At 44.8% G+C, this 21,945-nt stretch overlaps 1 protein-coding gene and 1 long non-coding RNA gene across 2 annotated transcripts in view; both read right to left on the bottom strand.

Annotated features, from left to right (window-relative positions):
• Positions 1–273: 273 nt before the first annotated feature.
• The window catches only part of lrrk1 (leucine-rich repeat kinase 1), a 141,847-nt gene continuing 120,175 nt past the window's right edge, over positions 274–21,945 (bottom strand). The window contains exons 31-39 of the mRNA XM_042319031.1: positions 20,118–20,269; positions 18,316–18,433; positions 15,629–15,745; positions 12,152–12,349; positions 11,693–11,907; positions 8,144–8,628; positions 7,789–7,834; positions 7,143–7,244; positions 274–1,962 (exon numbers count right to left, since the gene is read on the bottom strand). Coding sequence (XP_042174965.1) covers positions 1,785–1,962; positions 7,143–7,244; positions 7,789–7,834; positions 8,144–8,628; positions 11,693–11,907; positions 12,152–12,349; positions 15,629–15,745; positions 18,316–18,433; positions 20,118–20,269 — 1,611 coding nt within the window. The 3' untranslated portion in view covers positions 274–1,784. The remainder of the gene's footprint in view (positions 1,963–7,142; positions 7,245–7,788; positions 7,835–8,143; positions 8,629–11,692; positions 11,908–12,151; positions 12,350–15,628; positions 15,746–18,315; positions 18,434–20,117; positions 20,270–21,945) is intronic.
• Positions 12,359–15,622, bottom strand: LOC121846118. Its single transcript, XR_006083025.1, has 3 exons — positions 15,529–15,622; positions 15,167–15,216; positions 12,359–15,136 (listed from the first exon to the last, which is right to left on the bottom strand). It is a non-coding gene; the product is annotated as an uncharacterized LOC121846118 (long non-coding RNA).

The raw sequence follows: 21,945 nt of genomic DNA on the forward strand, positions 1-21,945 counted from the left end.
ATGGGGAGAAGGAGAGGGGAGAGAAGGAAAAGGGGGGAGAGAAGGGGGAGAAGGGGGGAGAGAGGAAAAGAGGGGGGGAGAAGGAGAGATAGGGGGAGAGAAGGAGAGAGAGAGGGGGAAAAGAGAGTCTTGGGAGAGAAGGAGAGGATAGTCAAATGTAGGAGATTGGGGGATGCAGGCAAGTCTCTTACAAGCAACATTTAGTTGATCCCATTCGATAGACACAGCAGGCAGGTTGGATAAGAGGTTAATAAACTTCCATTCAACACAGGCTTCTACTATTAGAAGAAGTTTATTCATGGTCGTACAGTATATACACAATACAGTATATTTACACTGAAGAGGATTTGAACATATTACACCATAAATGAACACCACCTTCCTGACACAGCAGTGAAGTTAGGAAACCCTCCCATGTTGGTATCAACACACTGGATGTCCCAAATGGAACCCTACTCAGTGCACTACTTTTGGCCAGGGCCCATAGTGCACTATGTAGGGAACAGGGTGCCATTTGGGATGCAGCCTCAATACACAATGTAGTACTTGGCAACTTCAAGCGCCAACACTGGAAGTAAAACTGAAGGGCATCAAACCGAAGGAGAACTTACCTACCCCCTACCTCTCTCCCCATATTGCTTACACCCTGACTTCTGTCTACAGTCTTGTTACTTGTTAAATGCACAAGTCAGAGTTTAGCCCAGCAGCAGAAACCCTTCATCTAATGTCTATCTGAGCTAGTGTGAGAGATTGGTATAGGAGAGTGTCATTGGTTTAGAGACAGTCCCAGTCTCTATACTGCAGGGCAGGGGTGAGTCCTTTCTGCTGTGTCCTTGGTCTATTGGGAGATGGCTTATTTTATTTATTTTTTAACCTTTATTTAACTAGGCAAGTCAGTTAAGAACAAATTCTTATTTTCAATGACGGCCTAGGAACAGTGGGTTAACTGCCTGTTCAGGGGCAGAACGACAGATTTATACCTTGTCAGCTCGGGGATTTGAACTTGCAACCTTTCGGTTACTAGTCCAAAGCTCTAACCACTAGGCTACCCTGCCGCCCCATGAGGAAACAGAACTGCTTACGGTGTTGTTTACTCATATATCTCACACACACACACAACTCAGTTGAGTGTTACGTTCCACTGTCCTGTGAAGTGAGTACACTCTGTGTTCAGTAGATCTGGGACACGTGTCTTTACGGCCCGTTTTGTCCTACCATCTGTTTTATGGTTGCAGAACTCCAGTAACCTTCCCAAAATCCCCAGGTTTTCCAGAAATCCTGGTTGGTAGATTCTGGTTTTCCTGCTTAATCCTGATTTCAGGAGTCTTCCAACTGGATTTCTGGAAAACCTGGCATTTTTGGTAGTTACCGGAAAATTGCAACCCTAGTCCCTTCTATCTTCAGGCTCAGGTTTAACTGGTAGTCAATCCATCTTAGTGGTGCTCCAGAGGGGGAAGTGTGGGGTGTGTTGGGGGCACACAGGGGGTTTTGACCTAGTCCATGGGGGTTTGGGCCCAAGCTATAACAGGATGAGCCCCCGCCCCTTCCCCGAGTCTCCTCTCAACATATCCCAATCTCTCTTGTCCTCTCTTTTGCTTCACCATCTCCCTCACCCCTCCTTGTCACTCTGATGTCAGAGCTCCGGCCCCCTGCTCTGAACACTGGGGGCCTGTGAATGTGTTCTCTCTCTCTCTCTCTCTCTCACACAGAGAGACAGACAGAGAGCTATGATTCTGTGACTGCTAGCCTCTGCCTGGGACACCACGGCCGGTGCCGTACAACGGCTACCTTCTTTTCCTCATGCTGGTCTCCAGCCTCCCCAGCTCCTCATAGGACTGGTAGAAGACCTCTAGCTCACGGGGGCCCCAGCCCCGCCAGACACACAGGCACCAGGCCCTATTTTCGTTGCGAAAGCCACACACAACCGTGTCCTTTGCCACCAGTGCGGCCTCCTCCAGGGTCCTGAGAGAGAGAGAGAGAGAGAGGGGGTAAAGAGAGAGAGAGAGGGGGTAAAGAGTGAGGGAGAGGGAGGAAGAGAGGGAGGGAAGAGTAATAGAAAGAGAGAAGTGTGAAATAGGGAGGAGGGAAAGAGAGAGTTAAATGTTGAAATGTGTATGTGTGGATTCTTCCTAGAAGTAGCCAGGCTTTACTGAGAAGAGGTTCCCTGGAAGGCTACTGAGGAGTACACTGAGGAGTACACTGAGGAGTACACTGAGGAGTACACTGAGGAGTATACACAACACCCTGTTTACATAGGATTTCTACCTCCAGGTAGGAGGTGCCCTAAGGCACACATCTAGAATGAACTTACCTTCCCTAAAACCTGACTTTAACTCAGAATCTTAGATCAGTGTTTAAAGTGCCATCGACAGGTTAATACATACTTTCCAGAAATGACACAAGCAGGTAAAACATGGCACTCCTGATTTATGTAGGACATGACACAAACACTCTGGGAAGAGGGAAGGCTTCCACATAGCTTGTTGCCATGTTGCGTGCTTAACCATGCATCATATACACACCCCCATATTATCTTCCTGCTACTGTTGTTTCATGTGTTGTAGCTTACCAAGACTACCATCATCCTCTCTGGTACACACTGTAATCTACAACACTGATGGTTACATAACACTGTTGTTTCATGTGTTGTAGCTTACCAAGACTACCATCATCCTCTCTGGTACACACTGTAATCTACAACACTGATGGTTACACAACACTGTTGTTTCATGTGTTGTAGCTTACCAAGACTACCATCATCCTCTCTGGTACACACTGTAATCTACAACACTGATGGTTACACAACACTGTTGTTTCATGTGTTGTAGCTTACCAAGACTACCATCATCCTCTCTGGTACACACTGTAATCTACAACACTGATGGTTACACAACACTGTTGTTTCATGTGTTGTAGCTTACCAAGACTACCATCATCCTCTCTGGTACACACTGTAATCTACAACACTGATGGTTACATAACACTGTTGTTTCATGTGTTGTAGCTTACCAAGACTACCATCATCCTCTCTGGTACACACTGTAATCTACAACACTGATGGTTACACAACACTGTTGTTTCATGTGTTGTAGCTTACCAAGACTACCATCATCCTCTCTGGTACACACTGCAATCTACAACACTGATGGTTACAACACTGATGGTACCAAGACTACCATCATCCTCTCTGGTACACACTGTAATCTGATGGTTACACAACACTGTTTCATGTGTTGGTTACACAACACTGTTGTTTCATGTGTTGTAGCTTACCAAGACTACCATCATCCTCTCTGGTACACACTGCAATCTACAACACTGATGGTTACACAACACTGTTGCCATCTACAACACTGTTATCATGCCATCTATCACAACACTGATGGTTACATGCCATCTACAACACTGATGGTTACATGCCATCTACAACACTGATGGTTACATGCCATCTACAACACTGATGGTTACATGCAATCTACAACACTGATGGTTACATGCAATCTACAACACTGATGGTTACATGCAATCTACAACACTGATGGTTACATGCAATCTACAACACTGATGGTTACATGCAATCTACAACACTGATGGTTACATGCAATCTACAACACTGATGGTTACATGCAATCTACAACACTGATGGTTACATGCAATCTACAACACTGATGGTTACATGCCATCTACAACACTGATGGTTACATGCCATCTACAACACTGATGGTTACATGCCATCTACAACACTGATGGTTACATGCCATCTACAACACTGATGGTTACATGCCATCTACAACACTGATGGTTACATGCCATCTACAACACTGATGGTTACAAACATAGGTGAGCATAAGACCACTACGGGTAAAGGTATTTTTTAAAATATATTTTCCCCCCTGCCACACACACACACACACACACACACACACCAGTCATGTGTTAGCGGTATCGCCATAGAGAATGATGAAGACTTTCGTAATGCCCTGTAAAGCCTTTATAAGTTGTAGTTTGTTTCAAATGGGATGAAATTGATACAGAGACCGTGTTCGATAGCATTACATATGTGGTGCATTGTGGGTAATTGTGACTGACTGATCTACAAATCACCTTGTATCCTAAATAACGAGTCATTATGATTTGTAGATCAGTCAGTCAGTCAGTCTACAGTGGATGTGAAACAAGCCCAGAATCTCCAGCGTGTTTCTCACAGCCTTTCCTGTCTTCCTGCAACCCTATGGCCAGACCTCAACCTGTCCCTGGTGCTACTACTCTAAATGGGATCTAACGTCACCCTATTGAAGTTGAAATGGCTAAGGTAAGGGTTAATGTTAAAGTTAGGGTATGGGTTAAGGTTAAGATTAGGGATGTCCTAAGGATGCCGGATAGCACTAACCCCCTGACAACCACTGCTTATTAAGGACCTCGGCTTTGGGTGGCCCTTTCATTGCCTGCTGCTAAAACCTCACACACACACACACTGACACACGTACACGCATGCACTTCAGACAGAAGTCCTCTTCTGCTGTAGCTAAAACAGCTGCTGGGACGTTTATAGGAATAATTACAGAGTGGAGAAAAACCCCGTTAAGCACATGATGAGGGATCTCTGCTGGGTCTTTATTGAAGCTGAATCAGCAAATTAATCTCCAGCTCCTTTTCTTGCTGTGCCAGAAAGTGTGTACGTCCCAAATTGCACCTTATTCCCTATGTAGTGCAATACTTTTGACCAGGGCACACAATAGGGAACAGGGTGCTACTACATATGGACTAGTGTCCCATTTGGGATGTAGCCAGATAGTTCTGCTGGCCTACTTTGCTACAGCAGATAAAGAGGTCCAACACTCCACAGGTCTGGAATGAGGCCTGTTTTTCACTGTTAACACCATGGCTGGATCCCAAATGGAACCCCATGCCCTACATAGGGCCCATAGGTGTTCTGGTTAAAAGTAGTGCACTCTATAGAGCAAAGGGTGCCATTTGGGATTGCATCCCGTGGCTTCGACGGGGCAATGTGCCGGTGTTACGGTAGAAAGACATTGCCCTGACATTTGGTTCCGCCCCTGTATTAAAATTCTAAATCAAATAACTAAATGATCCTTGGTATGACCTTCTTAAAACAATTCCATATAGCTTTGTAGAACCGCCACCCCCTCTTTCCCCCGGCTTAGACTGTAATGGGTTAATCAATGGAGCACTTTCCCACACTGTTTCGTTGGATGTTATAATTGCATTGGGGATTCTTTGTGTGGTGCAATCTATTTGAAAGTGACTATAATTTACAGCAGGTGTCTTCCACTGCACTTCCTGGAGCATGGAGGGTCTCTGTTCTGCTTCCCAGACAATGGCCAAGGTGCAAAAAAGATGGAAGAACAGATATGACATCATCGTTTGACCACTATCCAGGCTTTAAACTACGGCGCGCGACATGGTTCAATGTGCCTATAAATCAGCACAATCTGCTTTTTCATTTTTTTCAAATTGACGCTGTCTTTGGAGCTAGAATTGGGATCATGTATACTGTGCTAATGACGACACAAAAAAAGAGCAACAGAAAGCATTGTACAATACCGCAAAATCACCAAATGAGGCGTTTATGGTAAATACATGGGGGTAAGGCCAAAGGTGTAAAGGTGTATAATATCTTACACTATCGTGCCGACCCCAACGTAACTGTGCTGGCTCAGACAGTCTTTTCCAGCAGGGTTACAGCTACTATGGTGGATACGTAACCAGGCCAGCCCAGTACGGCTCTGCTCGGCAGGATGTAAAGGCTTCTACTGAAGGAGAAGCTGTCGTCAACAGACACTGTGGCCCTCGAAGGCTAGGAATGGGATACCTGCTTTAGAGCATCAACCCATACGGTAGCCTCTACAATTGGGTACATCCTATGGATTGGGTCCATCCTATGGATACATCGTATGGATTGGGTACATCCTATGGATTGGGTCCATCCTATGGATACATCCTATGGATTGGGTCCATCCTATGGATACATCCTATGGATTGGGTACATCCTATGGATTGGGTCCATCCTATGGATACATCCTATGGATTGGGTCCATCCTATGGATTGGGTCCATCCTATGGATTGGGTCCATCCTATGGATACATCCTATGGATTGGATACATCCTATGGATTGGGTACATCCTATGGATTGGGTACATCCTATGGATACATTCTATGGATTGGGTACATCCTATGGATTGGGTACATCCTATGGATTGGGTACATCCTATGGACACATCCTATGGATTGGGTACATCCTATGGACACATCCTATGGATTGGGTCCATCCTATGGATACATCCTATGGATTGGGTACATCCTATGGATTGGGTACATCCTATGGGTACATCCTATGGATTGGGTCCATCCTATGGATACTTCCTATGGACACATCCTATGGATTGGGTACATCCTATGGACACATCCTATGGATTGGGTACATCCTATGGACACATCCTATGGATTGGGTACATCCTATGGACACATCCTATGGATTGGGTCCATCCTATGGATACATCCTATGGATTGGGTACATCCTATGGATTGGGTCCATCCTATGGATTGGGTACATCCTATGGGTACATCCTATGGATTGGGTACATCCTATGGATAGGGTACATCCTATGGGTACATCCTATGGATTGGGTACATCCTATGGATTGGGTACATCCTATGGGTACATCCTATGGATTCCAAAGGAAATATCCAGTGCTGCTCAACCCTCTTCCTGGAGATATACCATCCTGTAGGTCTCAGTCCAGCCCTAACCTGACATACCTGATTCAGCTAGTTAAAGTCTTGGTAAGCAGCATATAAACTACGGTGTGCTAAATAACGGTTGGACTGAAACCCTGCAGGACGGTAGCGCTCCAAGGCAGCAGCCCTGATCTAGCCTATCAGAGGGCAAGGGAGGGCTATTACCATATTCACAAAACCTATCCAGACTTCTCAGATTTAAAAGCATTGTCTAGGGGGTGGGGCTAGGAGTGGATTTGTAACTGGCTGTTCCATCAGCATGGTAGAAGCTGATTGGACAGACAGTCTACACACCTCACTGGCTATCAAAAAGAATGGATGCATCTCAAACTGTCCCTTTAGACTATTGAGAAACAGCCTTCCTGACAGGATATGATCTTACCCGTAAGAGGAAGTTCCGGGGGGGCAGAGCACAGCGATGACACGCCCCCTGAGCTGTCCTGTCTGCCGCTGGATCTCGATCACCATCACGTCACCACCACTCCTGGAACACAACAGAGTAGTGACTAAAGATCTGTTCTTGGCAGAGTCAAATAGGTAGTGTTTCAGTGGGGCCGACCACGTAGATTATACTCATAGATTCTAATTATACTCTGATTCAAATCACTTCTTGCTGATTCGAGTATTGGCTCAATAATGACAAAGAAGCCCAAAACGTGTCTGCTGCAGAGGGACAAGACAAAGCCATGATAAAATATATTGGCTCACCATTAACTAGAAAGTTAGATAGAGAACAAGCTATAGCTGACTAGCACAACAACTAACGGTAGCAATCATGGTCACTTTGCACATTTTTTATTTTTATGTTTGACATACTTGGTTAGTTGAATAGTATTTTGTAAATGACAAACCTTATTCAAAACTCTAAATTGTGATTTGAGGACAGACCTAAGTCTCATCTGTTGGCATATTTCCACCATAAGACTTTACCCCAGTGTTTGGCCTAAAGACATAGATAGACCTTAGTGTTTCACCCTCTGAAGCCTGGCCCAAAACAAGTCTACTCTGGGCCAGAAAAAGACCCTCACCTGGATCCAGACTGGGCCATTTGGGCCTTTTCTAAAAAGCCTTTTCCTTCACAAAAGGAACCGTTCAGATATTTCAGTGGTTGTTGATTCTGCTCTTCACGTCTTTAGTGTCAGTCCGAGCTATGGAAACACAACTTCCCCTAAATAACAACTAGTGCTTACATCCAAAACAGATTGGAGTAGGACCAGACAGACCAGATGGAAATGTTGCAGTATCAGATCTCACAACGCCTGGAGGAGTGTTAACGTCTCAGGAACCAACTAAATACGGTATAGCAATCTTTTCTTGACTGCAAAAAAGTCTGTTGTAAGACAGTGTGACATGCTGGGTTTGTGTGTGTAGCATTGTGGGTACCTGGGGATCCAAAGGGTTCCATTGACAGCCAGCACAGTGAGGGCCTGCAGGTGGGGGGAGTGGTGGTAAAGGTTGTGGTGGGGTCAGAGTTCACCACAGGGTCAGGGTTGTCTGGTTGGTCCTGAGGCCTCTCTTCCTCCTCAGTGGAAAAAGGCATACTGCTGGAACTAGCCAATGAGCTGAGCGCGCAGGAACTGGATCTGTCCAATCCCAGCGGCTCTGACAAGGGGCCGGATCGGTCAAATCCCAGTGAAGGGGTGGAGTCAGAGGAGATGGAGCAGTAGTCCGTCAGCGAATCCTGGTGCTGGATGATCTGAGTTCCCGCCTCCTCGCAGTAGATCAGCGTCACTTTGTCGTTAGGACATTCCTCCTCCTCCTCATCTAGACTCTTCCTCTTTGAGTCAAGGTCAGGACTAGTAGCCATGGTAACCCCTGCAGGTCGCTGTACAGTGAACACGTCCCGGAGAGGGTTGGCATCTCCACAGCTGGAATGACGAAATGACATTTCTATTATGTGTATGTATTGGTCACATGGTCTGTTGCATAGTGAAATTGTGTCTTGGCTGTGTATTTGTATTTATTATGGATCCCTATTATAAATTGTGTCTTGGCTGTGTATTTGTACCGCTTATCCTATAGCTGTGTCCTAATACCACCAGCGTATCTTATAGCTGTGTCATAATACCACCAGCGTATCTTATAGCTGTGTCCTAATACCACCAGCGTATCTTATAGCTGTGTCCTAATACCACCAGCGTATCTTATAGCTGTGTCCTAACACCACCAGCGTATCTTATAGCTGTGTCATAACACCACCAGCGTATCTTATAGCTGTGTCCTAATACCACCAGCGTATCTTATAGCTGTGTCCTAACACCACCAGCGTATCTTATAGCTGTGTCCTAACACCACCAGCGTATCCTATAGCTGTGTCCTAATACCACCAGCGTATCCTATAGCTGTGTCCTAATACCACCAGCGTATCTTATAGCTATGTCCTAACACCACCAGCGTATCTTATAGCTGTGTCCTAATACCACCAGCGTATCTTATAGCTGTATCCTAATACCACCAGCGTATCTTATAGCTGTGTCCTAATACCACCAGCGTATCCTATAGCTGTGTCCTAATACCACCAGCGTATCCTATAGCTGTGTCCTAATACCACCAGCGTATCCTATAGCTGTGTCCTACCTACCACCAGTGTATCTTATAGCTGTGTCCTAATACCACCAGCGTATCCTATAGCTGTGTCCTAACACCACCAGCGTATCTTATAGCTGTGTCCTAATACCACCAGCGTATCTTATAGCTATGTCCTACCTACCACCAGCGTATCTTATAGCTGTGTCCTAATACCACCAGCGTATCTTATAGCTGTGTCCTAATACCACCAGCGTATCTTATAGCTGTGTCCTAATACCACCAGCGTATCTTATAGCTGTGTCCTAATACCACCAGCGTATCTTATAGCTGTGTCCTAATACCACCAGCGTATCTTATAGCTGTGTCCTAATACCACCAGCGTATCTTATAGCTGTGTCCTAATACCACCAGCGTATCTTATAGCTGTGTCCTAATACCACCAGCGTATCTTATAGCTGTCCTACCTACCACCAGTGTATCCTATAGCTGTGTCCTATATACCACCAGCGTATCTTATAGCTGTGTCCTACCTACCACCAGTGTATCCTATAGCTGTGTCCCTATACCACCAGCGTATCTTATAGCTGTGTCCTACCTACCACCAGTGTATCCTATAGCTGTGTCCTAATACCACCAGCGTATCTTATAGCTGTGTCCTACCTACCACCAGTGTATCCTATAGCTGTGTCCTACCTACCACCAGCGTATCCTATAGCTGTGTCCTAATACCACCAGCGTATCCTATAGCTGTGTCCTATACCACCAGCGTATCTTATAGCTGTGTCCTAATACCACCAGCGTATCTTATAGCTGTGTCCTACCTACCACCAGCGTATCTTATAGCTGTGTCCTAATACCACCAGCGTATCTTATAGCTGTGTCCTAATACCACCAGCGTATCTTATAGCTGTGTCCTACCACCAGCGTATCTTATAGCTGTGTCCTAATACCACCAGCGTATCTTATAGCTGTGTCCTAATACCACCAGCGTATCTTATAGCTGTGTCCTAATACCACCAGCGTATCTTATAGCTGTCCTACCTACCACCAGTGTATCCTATAGATGTGTCCTACCTACCACCAGCGTATCTTATAGATGTGTCCTACCTACCACCAGCGTATCTTATAGCTGTGTCCTACCTACCACCAGCGTATCTTATAGATGTGTCCTACCTACCACCAGCGTATCTTATAGATGTGTCCTACCTACCACCAGTGTATCTTATAGCTGTGTCCTACCTACCACCAGCGTATCTTATAGCTGTGTCCTACCTACCACCAGCGTATCTTATAGATGTGTCCTACCTACCACCAGCGTATCTTATAGCTGTGTCCTACCTACCACCAGCGTGTCCTACCTACCACCAGCGTATCTTATAGCTGTGTCCTACCTACCACCAGTGTATCTTATAGCTGTATCCTATAGATGTGTCCTACCTACCACCAGTGTATCTTATAGCTGTGTCCTACCTACCACCAGCGTATCTTATAGCTGTGTCCTACCTACCACCAGCGTATCTTATAGATGTGTCCTACCTACCACCAGCGTATCTTATAGCTGTGTCCTACCTACCACCAGCGTATCTTATAGCTGTGTCCTACCTACCACCAGCGTATCTTATAGCAGTGTCCTACCTACCACCAGCGTATCTTATAGCTGTGTCCTACCTACCACCAGCGTATCTTATAGCTGTGTCCTACCTACCACCAGCGTATCTTATAGCTGTGTCCTACCTACCACCAGCGTATCTTATAGCTGTGTCCTACCTACCACCAGCGTATCTTATAGATGTGTCCTACCTACCACCAGCGTATCTTATAGCTGTGTCCTACCTACCACCAGCGTATCTTATAGATGTGTCCTACCTACCACCAGCGTATCTTATAGCTGTGTCCTACCTACCACCAGCGTATCTTATAGATGTGTCCTACTACCACCAGCGTATCTTATAGATGTGTCCCACCTACCACCAGCGTATCTTATAGCTGTGTCCTACCTACCACCAGCGTATCTTATAGCAGTGTCCTACCTACCACCAGCGTATCTTATAGCTGTGTCCTACCTACCACCAGCGTATCTTATAGCTGTGTCCTACCTACCACCAGCGTATCTTATAGATGTGTCCTACCTACCACCAGCGTATCTTATAGCTGTGTCCTACCTACCACCAGCGTATCTTATAGATGTGTCCTACCTACCACCAGCGTATCTTATAGATGTGTCCTACCTACCACCAGCGTATCTTATAGCTGTGTCCTACCTACCACCAGTGTATCTTATAGCTGTGTCCTACCTACCACCAGCATATCTTATAGATGTGTCCTACCTACCACCAGCGTATCTTATAGCTGTGTTCTACCCATTAGTCTAACACTACCTCACCCCACCCACGTCTCACACACCTGTATGTGGCACAGAGCTGGTAGGTGGCAGCGTGGTACAGCTGCAGGGTGTTGGTGTGGTCGTCCAGGGTCCACACCGCCTCATCCCCCCACAGACAGGGGCTGGAGGCCAGGGCCTGTATGGAGGATGGTGGGTCGTAGGGGTCCAGACGATGCACCGCCTGGAGGGTCCGGCAGTCGATCACCAGCAGGCCTGGACCATGGGAGTACCACAGCTGGGAGGAAGAGCGAGGTGGAGATAAGATTTACACTTTATGATAACCATTCATATTACCAGAGTTTAACCCAGTAACATTGTAATGAGGTTACCGGTATTTCACTACTGTATACAATTATTTACTATTTCATCATTGGACATTGTGGAATACAGGTATATTTAAATATATCAGAATATCTAGATATTAGATAGATAAATAGATACATTTCGATATATCGGCATATTGATATATCTATTCCAACCTGGGATCCACTGTGGACCAGGACCATGCTCCTGACTGGGTATGGTCTCTGTCTGGGGTCAGAGTCCTCCATCCCAAACATGGTCATATTGAGGGTGTGAGAACACAGGTAGGTCTCTCCTTCCACAGGCATGTCATCCATTAGGGAGTACACTGCCACCAGACCGTCTGACATCCCCATGAAGACACACGCCTGGGTCTGCTTGGGTGGGAGGAGACCAGAATGTCAGGTTGGGGGGGTGTAAACAGAATGGAGAGTGGTTGAAGGGACGTGGAGAGGGAGAGAGAGACAGAGATAGTAAAGATATCAACAACACATCCCAACCTTGATAAAGACTGAAGACTAGATGAAAAGCATGAACGGAGGTGAAAACATTCTTGTTTACTAAGTTAAAATAGAGAGCGGGGCAGTAAAAAGACTGCACTGCTGCAGTAAATATTACAACCAGTAAATCAATCTACTGTACGGTCTTCTAATTTAAGTGTAAATATGCGTTTGATAGCGTTCGTCATTCCCAACACATATTTACATGTCATACAACCAGGTCAGAGGCTAAGTGTCACTGTAGAATGTTTTCCCCAGAGTTGTTCCTCCCACGACCTCGCAGTCCCCCTAGCAACTACCAGCGGTTGTTCTACTGTTGTCCTACAGCAGGACTGTTCTACCTGTACAGCTGACTTCAGTGGAGGATGGGTTTCTGGGAAGGAGGGAAAGATCAAAGGGGGCTCCACGTCTGCAGTGTAACACCCTGAACAGCCGACGTGTCAGAAATATGTTACATAGAGCTACGGTACTTTGGGGCTGTTGCTTCTGTCAAAGTTCAAACAAATGGAACTATCCAACACTTCTGCGCCCCTTCTTCGAGGCAAGCAAATCAAAGTGCCTTGCAGGTATAATGTGAGAGCGCCTTTAGCTCCTTATCCCCAGACAGACAGCAGGCTCCACTAGGTCAGCCTCAACACCTGGACTACCCCAGCCACAGGACACTTCAAAGGGCTGAGGGTCTAGGGAGAGGGGGGTGAAGGGGAGGTGGGGGGGGCAAACAGGCAGTGCTCCTGTAAAAAGGCAGTGATCACTAGAAGCACTGAAAGCGTCATGTTGACACAAAACTCATTAACACTTTGAAATGACCTGGCCATTGACTTTTCCTAAATAAGTATATTTAACACAGCACAGCTGATGGCCCATCTAAACTACAGCTAAACTACATTGAAATACATTTGACACATAATAATAGAGTTAGCCTAAACACAAGATTAAGTTGACAATAGTCTGATGGGTGACAATATTAACAATCGTCAAATTGTATATGAAGAGATGGACTAGTGCAGCTTGGACTTGATACAGAGGCAGGGAAACGGAGCAACAAAAAGTGTCTTTTTAAAATCCCCCTACAGCAGACGTAGGCAACTAGATTCAGCCACGGGCCCATTTTAGTCAGTCGGATGGTCGGGGAGGCAGAACATTATTACATGATCTGTGCACCATAAATGACCACGACTAAGAGATTGTATTGGAAATTAACAATCATTCCATACCTACTCCTGTGGCGGGCCGGGCGCAGTGCACGCTAACCAGGTGCACGGTGTTTCCTCCGACACATTGGTGCGGCTAAGAAGCAGTGCGGCTTGGTTGTGTTTCGGGGACGCATGGCTTTTCGACCTTCGTCTCTCCCGAGCCCATACGGGAGTTGTAGCGATGAGACAAGATAGTAACTACTAACAATTGGATACCACGAAATTGGGGAGAAAAGGGGGTAAAAATTCAACATTAAAAATAAATCACTTTTACCAAGAGTAACCGCGTCCATGCACTCCACACATGAACACGTGGCAGCATACAACCCAGGCCACTAAGCACAGACTAGTAACATAATAAAACACATCATATGTTCTGTTCTTTTGAAGTACATTTTCTTATTTCAATGTTTCTTTAGACCTGCCAAAATCAAATTATAATGGGTGTGGTTAGTAGTTTTTTTTGTTTTTATAAATAGGCTACAGTAACATATACTAATGAAAATGCTATTATGTTCTTTAAAAAATATACACATTTGTATTCTAACCCTAACCATAAACACAACCAAAGGAACATTTTCCGGGATGCATATATTAAATAGATTTATACTGTTTGAATGTTGACATCAAAAAGACGCGCCATTGGCTCAGAGTGGGACCGCTCGAGGGCTGGCATTTCTACTGTTAAGAGGACCGTAAAACCTCTTTTACCACAGTAGCTGTGTTAGTTAATGATGGTCAGAACGCAAATAAACCCCTACAAACGGTGAAAACAGTCAGGCTGGTTTGGAAGGCAGTTAGATGGTACCGTATTATTATCAACTGCTGTTCTGTTACTGTATAAACACTGTACAGTACAGAGATAAGAGAACACAGATTATCCAGTGTATCAGAGTTACATTGGGGTTTAGTAGATGACGGAACAACAATGGGTTGGGTTCCCATAATTCTTTCTCACACAGATCTGTGTAATCATGTATGGTTGTCTGGGGCTACAACAACAATGTGTATTGTTGGGGTTACTGGTGGACCGGTTCGGGAACTACTGGTCTAGGAGATGGTTTGAGATAGGGTTGTCACGGTAGCAGTATCGCGATAAGTCTGGTAGCAAGGAAACAAAACATGATGCGGATTTCAATTCTAAAGGAAAACAATCCTAATTTTGGAAACAAAGAGCATTATGTTATCACCCAGAGTCAAATGTGTTTATTTTCTAAGCTATACACAATATTGTATGAAAGGTTCCTAAAGGAGAAAATAGTAGTCTGCTTCATGTGTTCACCATGGAAAATCAAGTATGGTATTATTGTGATACTGGTATCATGCCAACCATACAGGGCAGTAGTGAACAGTATGTTACATGGTCTCTGGCGGGCACGGGGAACAGACAGTTGACAACAGTAGGACAGGACAGTTACCTGGTCTCTGGCGGGCACGGGGAACAGACAGGTGACAACAGGAGAGTTACCTGGTCTCTAGGTGACAACAGGAGAGTTACCTGGTCTCTAGCGGGCACGGGGAACAGACAGGTGACAACAGGAGAGTTACCTGGAACGGGGAAAAGACAGGTGACAACAGGAGAGTTACCTGGTCTCTAGCGGGCCAGGTGGTTACCTGGTCTCTAGCGGGCACGGGGAAAAGACAGGTGACAACAGGAGAGTTACCTGGCAGCGGGCATGGGGAAAAGACAGGTGACAACAGGAGAGTTACCTGGTCTCTAGCGGGCACGGGGAAAAGACAGGTGACAACAGGAGAGTTACCTGGTCTCTAGCGGGCACGGGGAAAAGACAGGTGACAACAGGAGAGTTACCTGGTCTCTGGCGGGCACGGGGAAAAGACAGGCGACAACAGGAGAGTTACCTGGTCTCTAGCGGGCACGGGGAAAAGACAGGTGACAACAGGAGAGTTACCTGGTCTCTGGCGGGCACGGGGAAAAGACAGGTGACAACAGGAGAGTTACCTGGTCTCTGGCAGGCACGGGGAACAGACAGGTGACTATAGCAGGACAGGAGATCTGTTTCTGGGGCTGGCTCAGTGGACACATCTCCTTTAGACTGTAGATGAACACTTCCTGCTCCTAGAAACACACACACACAAGTAAATACACACACACGTGTATGTACCTTTGAAGTCGGAGGTTTACATACACTTAGGTTGGTGTCATTCAAACTCGTTTTTCAACCACTCCACACATTTCTTGTTAACAAACTATAGTTTTGGCAAGTCAGTTAGGATATCTACTTTGTGCATAACACAAGCAATTTTTCCAACAATTGTTTACAGACAGATTATTTCACTTATAATTCACTGTATCACAAATCTAGTGGGTCAGATGTTTACATACACTAAGTTGACTGTGCCCTTAAACCGTGTGGAAAATTCCAGAAAATGATGTCATGGCTTTAGAAGCTTCCGATAGGCTAATTGACATAATTTGAGTCAATTGGAGGTGTACCTGTGGATGTATTTCAAGGCCTACCTTCAAACATCAGTGCCTCTTCGCTTGACATCATGGGAAAATCAAAAGAAATCAGCCAAGACCTCAGAAAAGATTGTAGACCTCCACAAGTTTGGTTCATCCTTGGGAGCAATTTACAAATGCCTGAAGGTACCACGTTCATCTGTACAAACAATAGTACACAAGTATAAACACCATGGGACCACGCAGCCGTCATACTGCTCAGGAAGGAGACGCGGTGTCTCTTAGAGATGAATGTACTTTGGTGTGAAAAGTGCAAATCAATCCCAGAACAACAGCAAAGGACCTTGTGAAGATGCTGGAGGAAACGGGTACAAAAGTATCTATATCCACAGTAAAACAAGTTCTATATCGATTTAACCTGAAAGGCCGCTCAGCAAGGAAGAAGCCACTGCTCCAAAACCGCCATAAAAAAGCCAGACTACTGTTTGCAACTGCACATGGGGACAAATATCGTACTTTTTTTTAGAAATGTCCTCTGGTCTGATGAAACAAAAATAGAACTGTTTGGCCATAATGACCATCGTTATGTTTGGAGGAAAAAGGGGGAGGCTTGCAAGCCAAAGAATACCATCCTAACCGTGAAGCACAGGGGTGGCAGCATCATGTTGTGGGGGTGCTTGCTGCAGGAGGGACTGGTGCACTTCACAAAATAGATGGCATCATGAGGGAGGAAAATTGATGTGGATATATTTACGCAACATCTCAAGACATCAGTCAGGAAGTTAAAGCTTGGTCACAAATGGGTCTTCCAAATGGACAATGACCCCAAGCATATTTCCCAAGTTGTGGCAAAATGACTTAAAGACAACAAAGTCAAGGTATTGGAGTGGCCATCACAAAGCCCTGACCTCCATCCTATAGTAAATATATGGGCAGAACTGAAAAAGCGTGTGCGAGCAAGGAGGCCTACTAACCTGACTCAGTTACAACAGCTCTGTCAGGAGGAATGGACCAAAATTCACCCAAAACGTTTGACCCAAGTTAAACAATTTAAAGGCAATGCTACCAAATACTAATTGAGTGTATGTAAATGTCTGACCCACTGGGAATGTGATGAAAGAAATAAAAGCTTAAATAAATCATTCTCTCTACTATTATTCTGACATTTCACATTTTTAAAATAAAGTGGTGATCCTAACTGACCTAAAACAGGGAATTTATACTTGGATTAAATGTCAGGAATTGTGAAAAACTGAGTTTAAATGTATTTGTCAAAATACATGTTATATTTGAGATTCTTCAAAGTAGCCACCCTTTGCCTTGATGACAGCTTTGGTTGAGAGAATGCCAAGAGTGTGCAAAACTGTCACCAAGGTAAAGGGTGGCTACTTTGAAGAATCTAAAATCTAAAACATATTTTGATTTGTTTGACACTTTGTTGTTTACTACATGATTCCATGTGTTATTTCATAGTTTTGACGTCTTCACTATTATTCTACAATGTATAAAATAGTCAAAACTTTTGATTGGTACAGTACATGCACGATCACACACTTACAGAAACTAAATGTATACAGATATACATAATCTACTCAAGGTGGATAATGTTATAAGCTTCCATTTCATGGGCAGAGCAATACTTTCAAAATTTTGACAAATGATGATTTTGGTTATAAACCCCCATTTATTCTTTAACATGTACCCTAATTCCATAAGTACCCGTGTATTCTTAGTGGTTCCCAGTGACACTCCCCATACATGTTATCACTAGACTTTACACTGCCTCACCAGGTAACATGACAGCAACACAACTCAGCCTGAGCCTACACACTACAAAGCCAAAGCCACAGGTTAGACTAGAGATGAACATACTTATGGTATGGTGAGAGCAATTGTACTGACATGGTGTCAACATGTACATTGGTTTCATTATGAAATCCACCTAAGAAGGCTAATGGCTTTACGTCTGAGGTTTTATGTCATGCTGAGTTCCATTGTGACAGAGGGCTATGTAAACTGTAAACTTGCAAGGTAAATCCAGTTTTAAGGATAGTTTGGCCAACCCCACCCCCAGAGTTTATGTAAACTCACATTTAAGTCAACTGTCAGATGCAAAGAACATGTATGAATAAATATAAGTATTCTATTCTAATGTCCATAGGAAACCCAGTGTTAGTGATTGTTTGGCCAACTCCAACCCCAGTGTTAGTGATTGTTTGGCCAACCTCTGTGGCGGTCCATAAGGTGTTATCCATCTTCATCTGACAGCTCAGCCTGGTTCCTGGACACGGCATCCTCTTCACCTCTACATGACCCGTCTCTACGTTCACCACACTGTAGTTCCTATAAGACAACACACATTCACTAGCACACTGTAGTTCCTATAGGACAACACACATTCACTAGCACACTGTAGTTCCTATAGGACAACACACATTCACTACCACACTGTAGTTCCTATAGGACAACACACATTCACTAGCACACTGTAGTTCCTATAGGACAACACACATTCACTACCACACTGTAGTTCCTATAGGACAACACACATTCACTAGTTCCTTTAGGACAACACACATTCACACTGTAGTTCCTATAGGACAACACACATTCACTACCACACTGTAGTTCCTATAGGACAACACACATTCACTACCACACTGTAGTTCCTATAGGACAACACACATTCACTAACACACTGTAGTTCCTATAGGACAACACACATTCACTACCACACTGTAGTTCCTATAGGACAACACACATTCACTAGCACACTGTAGTTCCTATAGGACAACACACATTCACTACCACACTGTAGTTCCTATAGGGACAACACACATTCACACACTGTAGTTCACACTGTAGTTCCTATAGGACAACACACATTCACTACACACTGTAGTTCCTATAGGACAACACACACTACCACACTGTAGTTCCTATAGGACACATTCACACACATTAGGACAACACACATTCACTACCACACTGTAGTTCCTATAGGACAACACACATTCACTAGCACACTGTAGTTCCTTTAGGACAACACACATTCACTAGCACACTGTAGTTCCTATAGGACAACACACATTCACTACCACACTGTAGTTCCTATAGGACAACACACATTAACTACCACACTGTAGTTCCTGTAGGACAACACACATTCACTATCGCAGAGTTTCTAGAACACACACACACACACAGTAGTCCAACAAGTCATACCGAGACACACACACACACACACACACACACACACACACACACACACACACACACAGTAGTCCAACAAGTCATACCGACACACACACACACACACACACACACACACACACACACACACACACACACACACACACACACACACACACACACACACACACACACAGTAGTCCAACAAGTCATACCGAGACAATACACACCATTTAACCGTGTTACCCTGACACGGAGTTAGGACAGTATTCAATCTTTCTCCTTCTTCCCCTGGCGGAATAGTACCTGCTGACAATTATCATGTCATTCTCATGGTCGGTTCCCATGCTGGAAGCCCTGGCGCAATACCTCTATGAGGGGGTATTAGAATTACAAAGGATCTCTATGGGGTTAACAGCAGGAAAGCTGCAGGCAATAGCAGTCATTAGCACCACCTGTATGGAGCGATGAAAGCTGCCTTTATCGTGGTGAGATTATCTCCCAGTCCCAAAGCACACACAGTCACACACAGGGGAGAGCAACACTAAAGCAATTACTTTCCACCTGGGAGCTTTATTACAGGACAGGAGTGTGTGTGTGTTTTACTCTCAGAGAGGTATGTGCACAGTATGTATGTGTGTGTGTTACTCTCAGAGAGGTATGTGCACAGTATGTATGTGTGTGTGTGTGTGTGTGTGTGTGTGTTCTGCCTCCACTGCTCTTTATGAGACAGTCCAAGCATAAGCAGCTGAAATACACCCTCAGATCCTCAGGAAGTCTACACAGACTTTTTGGGCCAGGAAAACCTCTGAAATCAACACAAAGAGAAACCAACCTGTCGTCCTTGTCCCCGTCCCAGAACACAGCACTGTGTCCCTGCAAGTGGGACAGGAAGAGCTGGGAGTGTGTGTCACAGGCCAGCAGGTACTTCAGACATGGGAAACTGGGCTCCTGCATCTGCCTCACACACTGCATGGCCAGGGGCCTCTGGATCAAGAGAGAGACACACAGTCACTATGTCATACTGTAAGCCAGGGTTCCCTAATTGGTGGCCAGTGGATTGGTGATTTTATCTTAGCAAAAAGAATGTTGGACATAAAAGACTGTAGAAACACCAAATCAGTGTTTGAACCAAATCAATTTTGAAAATGTAAATCAGTATTCCCATGCATAATAGAGAGAGATTTATTTGACCTTTATTTAACTAGACAATCAGTTAAGAACAAATTCTTATTTTCAATGACGGCCTAGGAACAGTGGGTAAACTGCCTTGTTCAGGGGCAGAACGACAGATTTGTACCTTGTCAGCTCTGGGATTTGAACTTGCCACCTTTTGGTTACTAGTCCAACGCTCTAACCACTAGGCTACCCTGCCGCCCCAAAGATATATGATACTGTATATAAAAATGTAATCTATTTCAGCCACACCCATTACTGACAGATGTACAAAATCCAGTACACAGCCATGCAATCTCCATAGAGAAACATTGGCAGTAGAATGGCCTTACTGAAGAGCTCAGTGACTTTCAATGTGGCACCGTCAAAGGATACCACCTTTCCAACAAGTCCATTTCTGCCTTGCTAGAGCAGCCCCGGGCAACTGTAAGTGCTGTTATTGTGAAATGGAAACGTCTAGGAGCAACAACGGCTCAGCTGTGAAGTGGTAGGCCACACAACCTCACAGAACAGGACTCTGGAGCAGTGGAAACGCATTCTTCGGAGTGATGAATCACGAGTCATCATCTGACAATCTGACGGACGAATATGGGTTTGGCGGATGCCAGGAGAACGCTACCTGCCCGAATGCATAGTGCCAACTGTAAAGTTCGGTGGAGGATAAATAATGTCTGGGGCTGTTTTTCATGGTTCGGGCCCCTTAGTTCCAGCGAAAGGAAATCTTAACGCTACAGCATACAATGACATTCTAGATGATTCTGTGTTTCCAACTTTGTGGCAACAGCATGACAATGCCCCTTTGCAAAGTGGTTTTCGAGATCGGTGTGAAGAACTTGACTGGCCTGCACAGAGCCCTGACCACAACCCCATCGAACACCTTTGGATGAATTGGAACGCCGACTTCAAGCCAGGCCTAATCACCCAACATCAGTGCCTGACCTCACTAATGCTCTTATAGCTGAATGCAAGCAAATCCCCACAGCAATGTTCCAACATCTAGTGGAAAGCCTTCCCAGAAGAGTTGAGGCTGTTATAGCAGCAAAGGGGGGACCAACTCCATATTAATGCCCATGATTCTGGAATGAGATGTTCGACGAGCAGGTGTCCACATACTTTTGGTCATGTAGTGTATAAGTGATCATACACAAATGTAAGTAAGGTTTGATATTATTACGTTTTAGTCAAATATTATATCTGTTTGGGCTTCTTGTGATAAATTTGAAGTCTACAAATTATTTGTAATTATGTTTACGGCCCCCTGACTATCCATTTAAGAAAAAAAATCTGCTCATGGTTGAATCTAGTTGATGATCCTTGCTGTAAGCCACACAGCATTATAATATCAGTTGTTAATACACATCTAGATGTATGAAAGATAGCATGATATCATTATAGTGGTGCGGATGAGTCATCACACTTTCCTCTTTAAAAATAACATATTCAAGCCAGCACAGCTTGACTCACTAGTGTGTATATTGGCGTCACAG

The sequence above is a fragment of the Oncorhynchus tshawytscha genome, unplaced genomic scaffold, assembly GCF_018296145.1.
Source record: "Oncorhynchus tshawytscha isolate Ot180627B unplaced genomic scaffold, Otsh_v2.0 Un_contig_57_pilon_pilon, whole genome shotgun sequence".
NCBI classification, from domain to species: domain Eukaryota; kingdom Metazoa; phylum Chordata; class Actinopteri; order Salmoniformes; family Salmonidae; genus Oncorhynchus; species Oncorhynchus tshawytscha.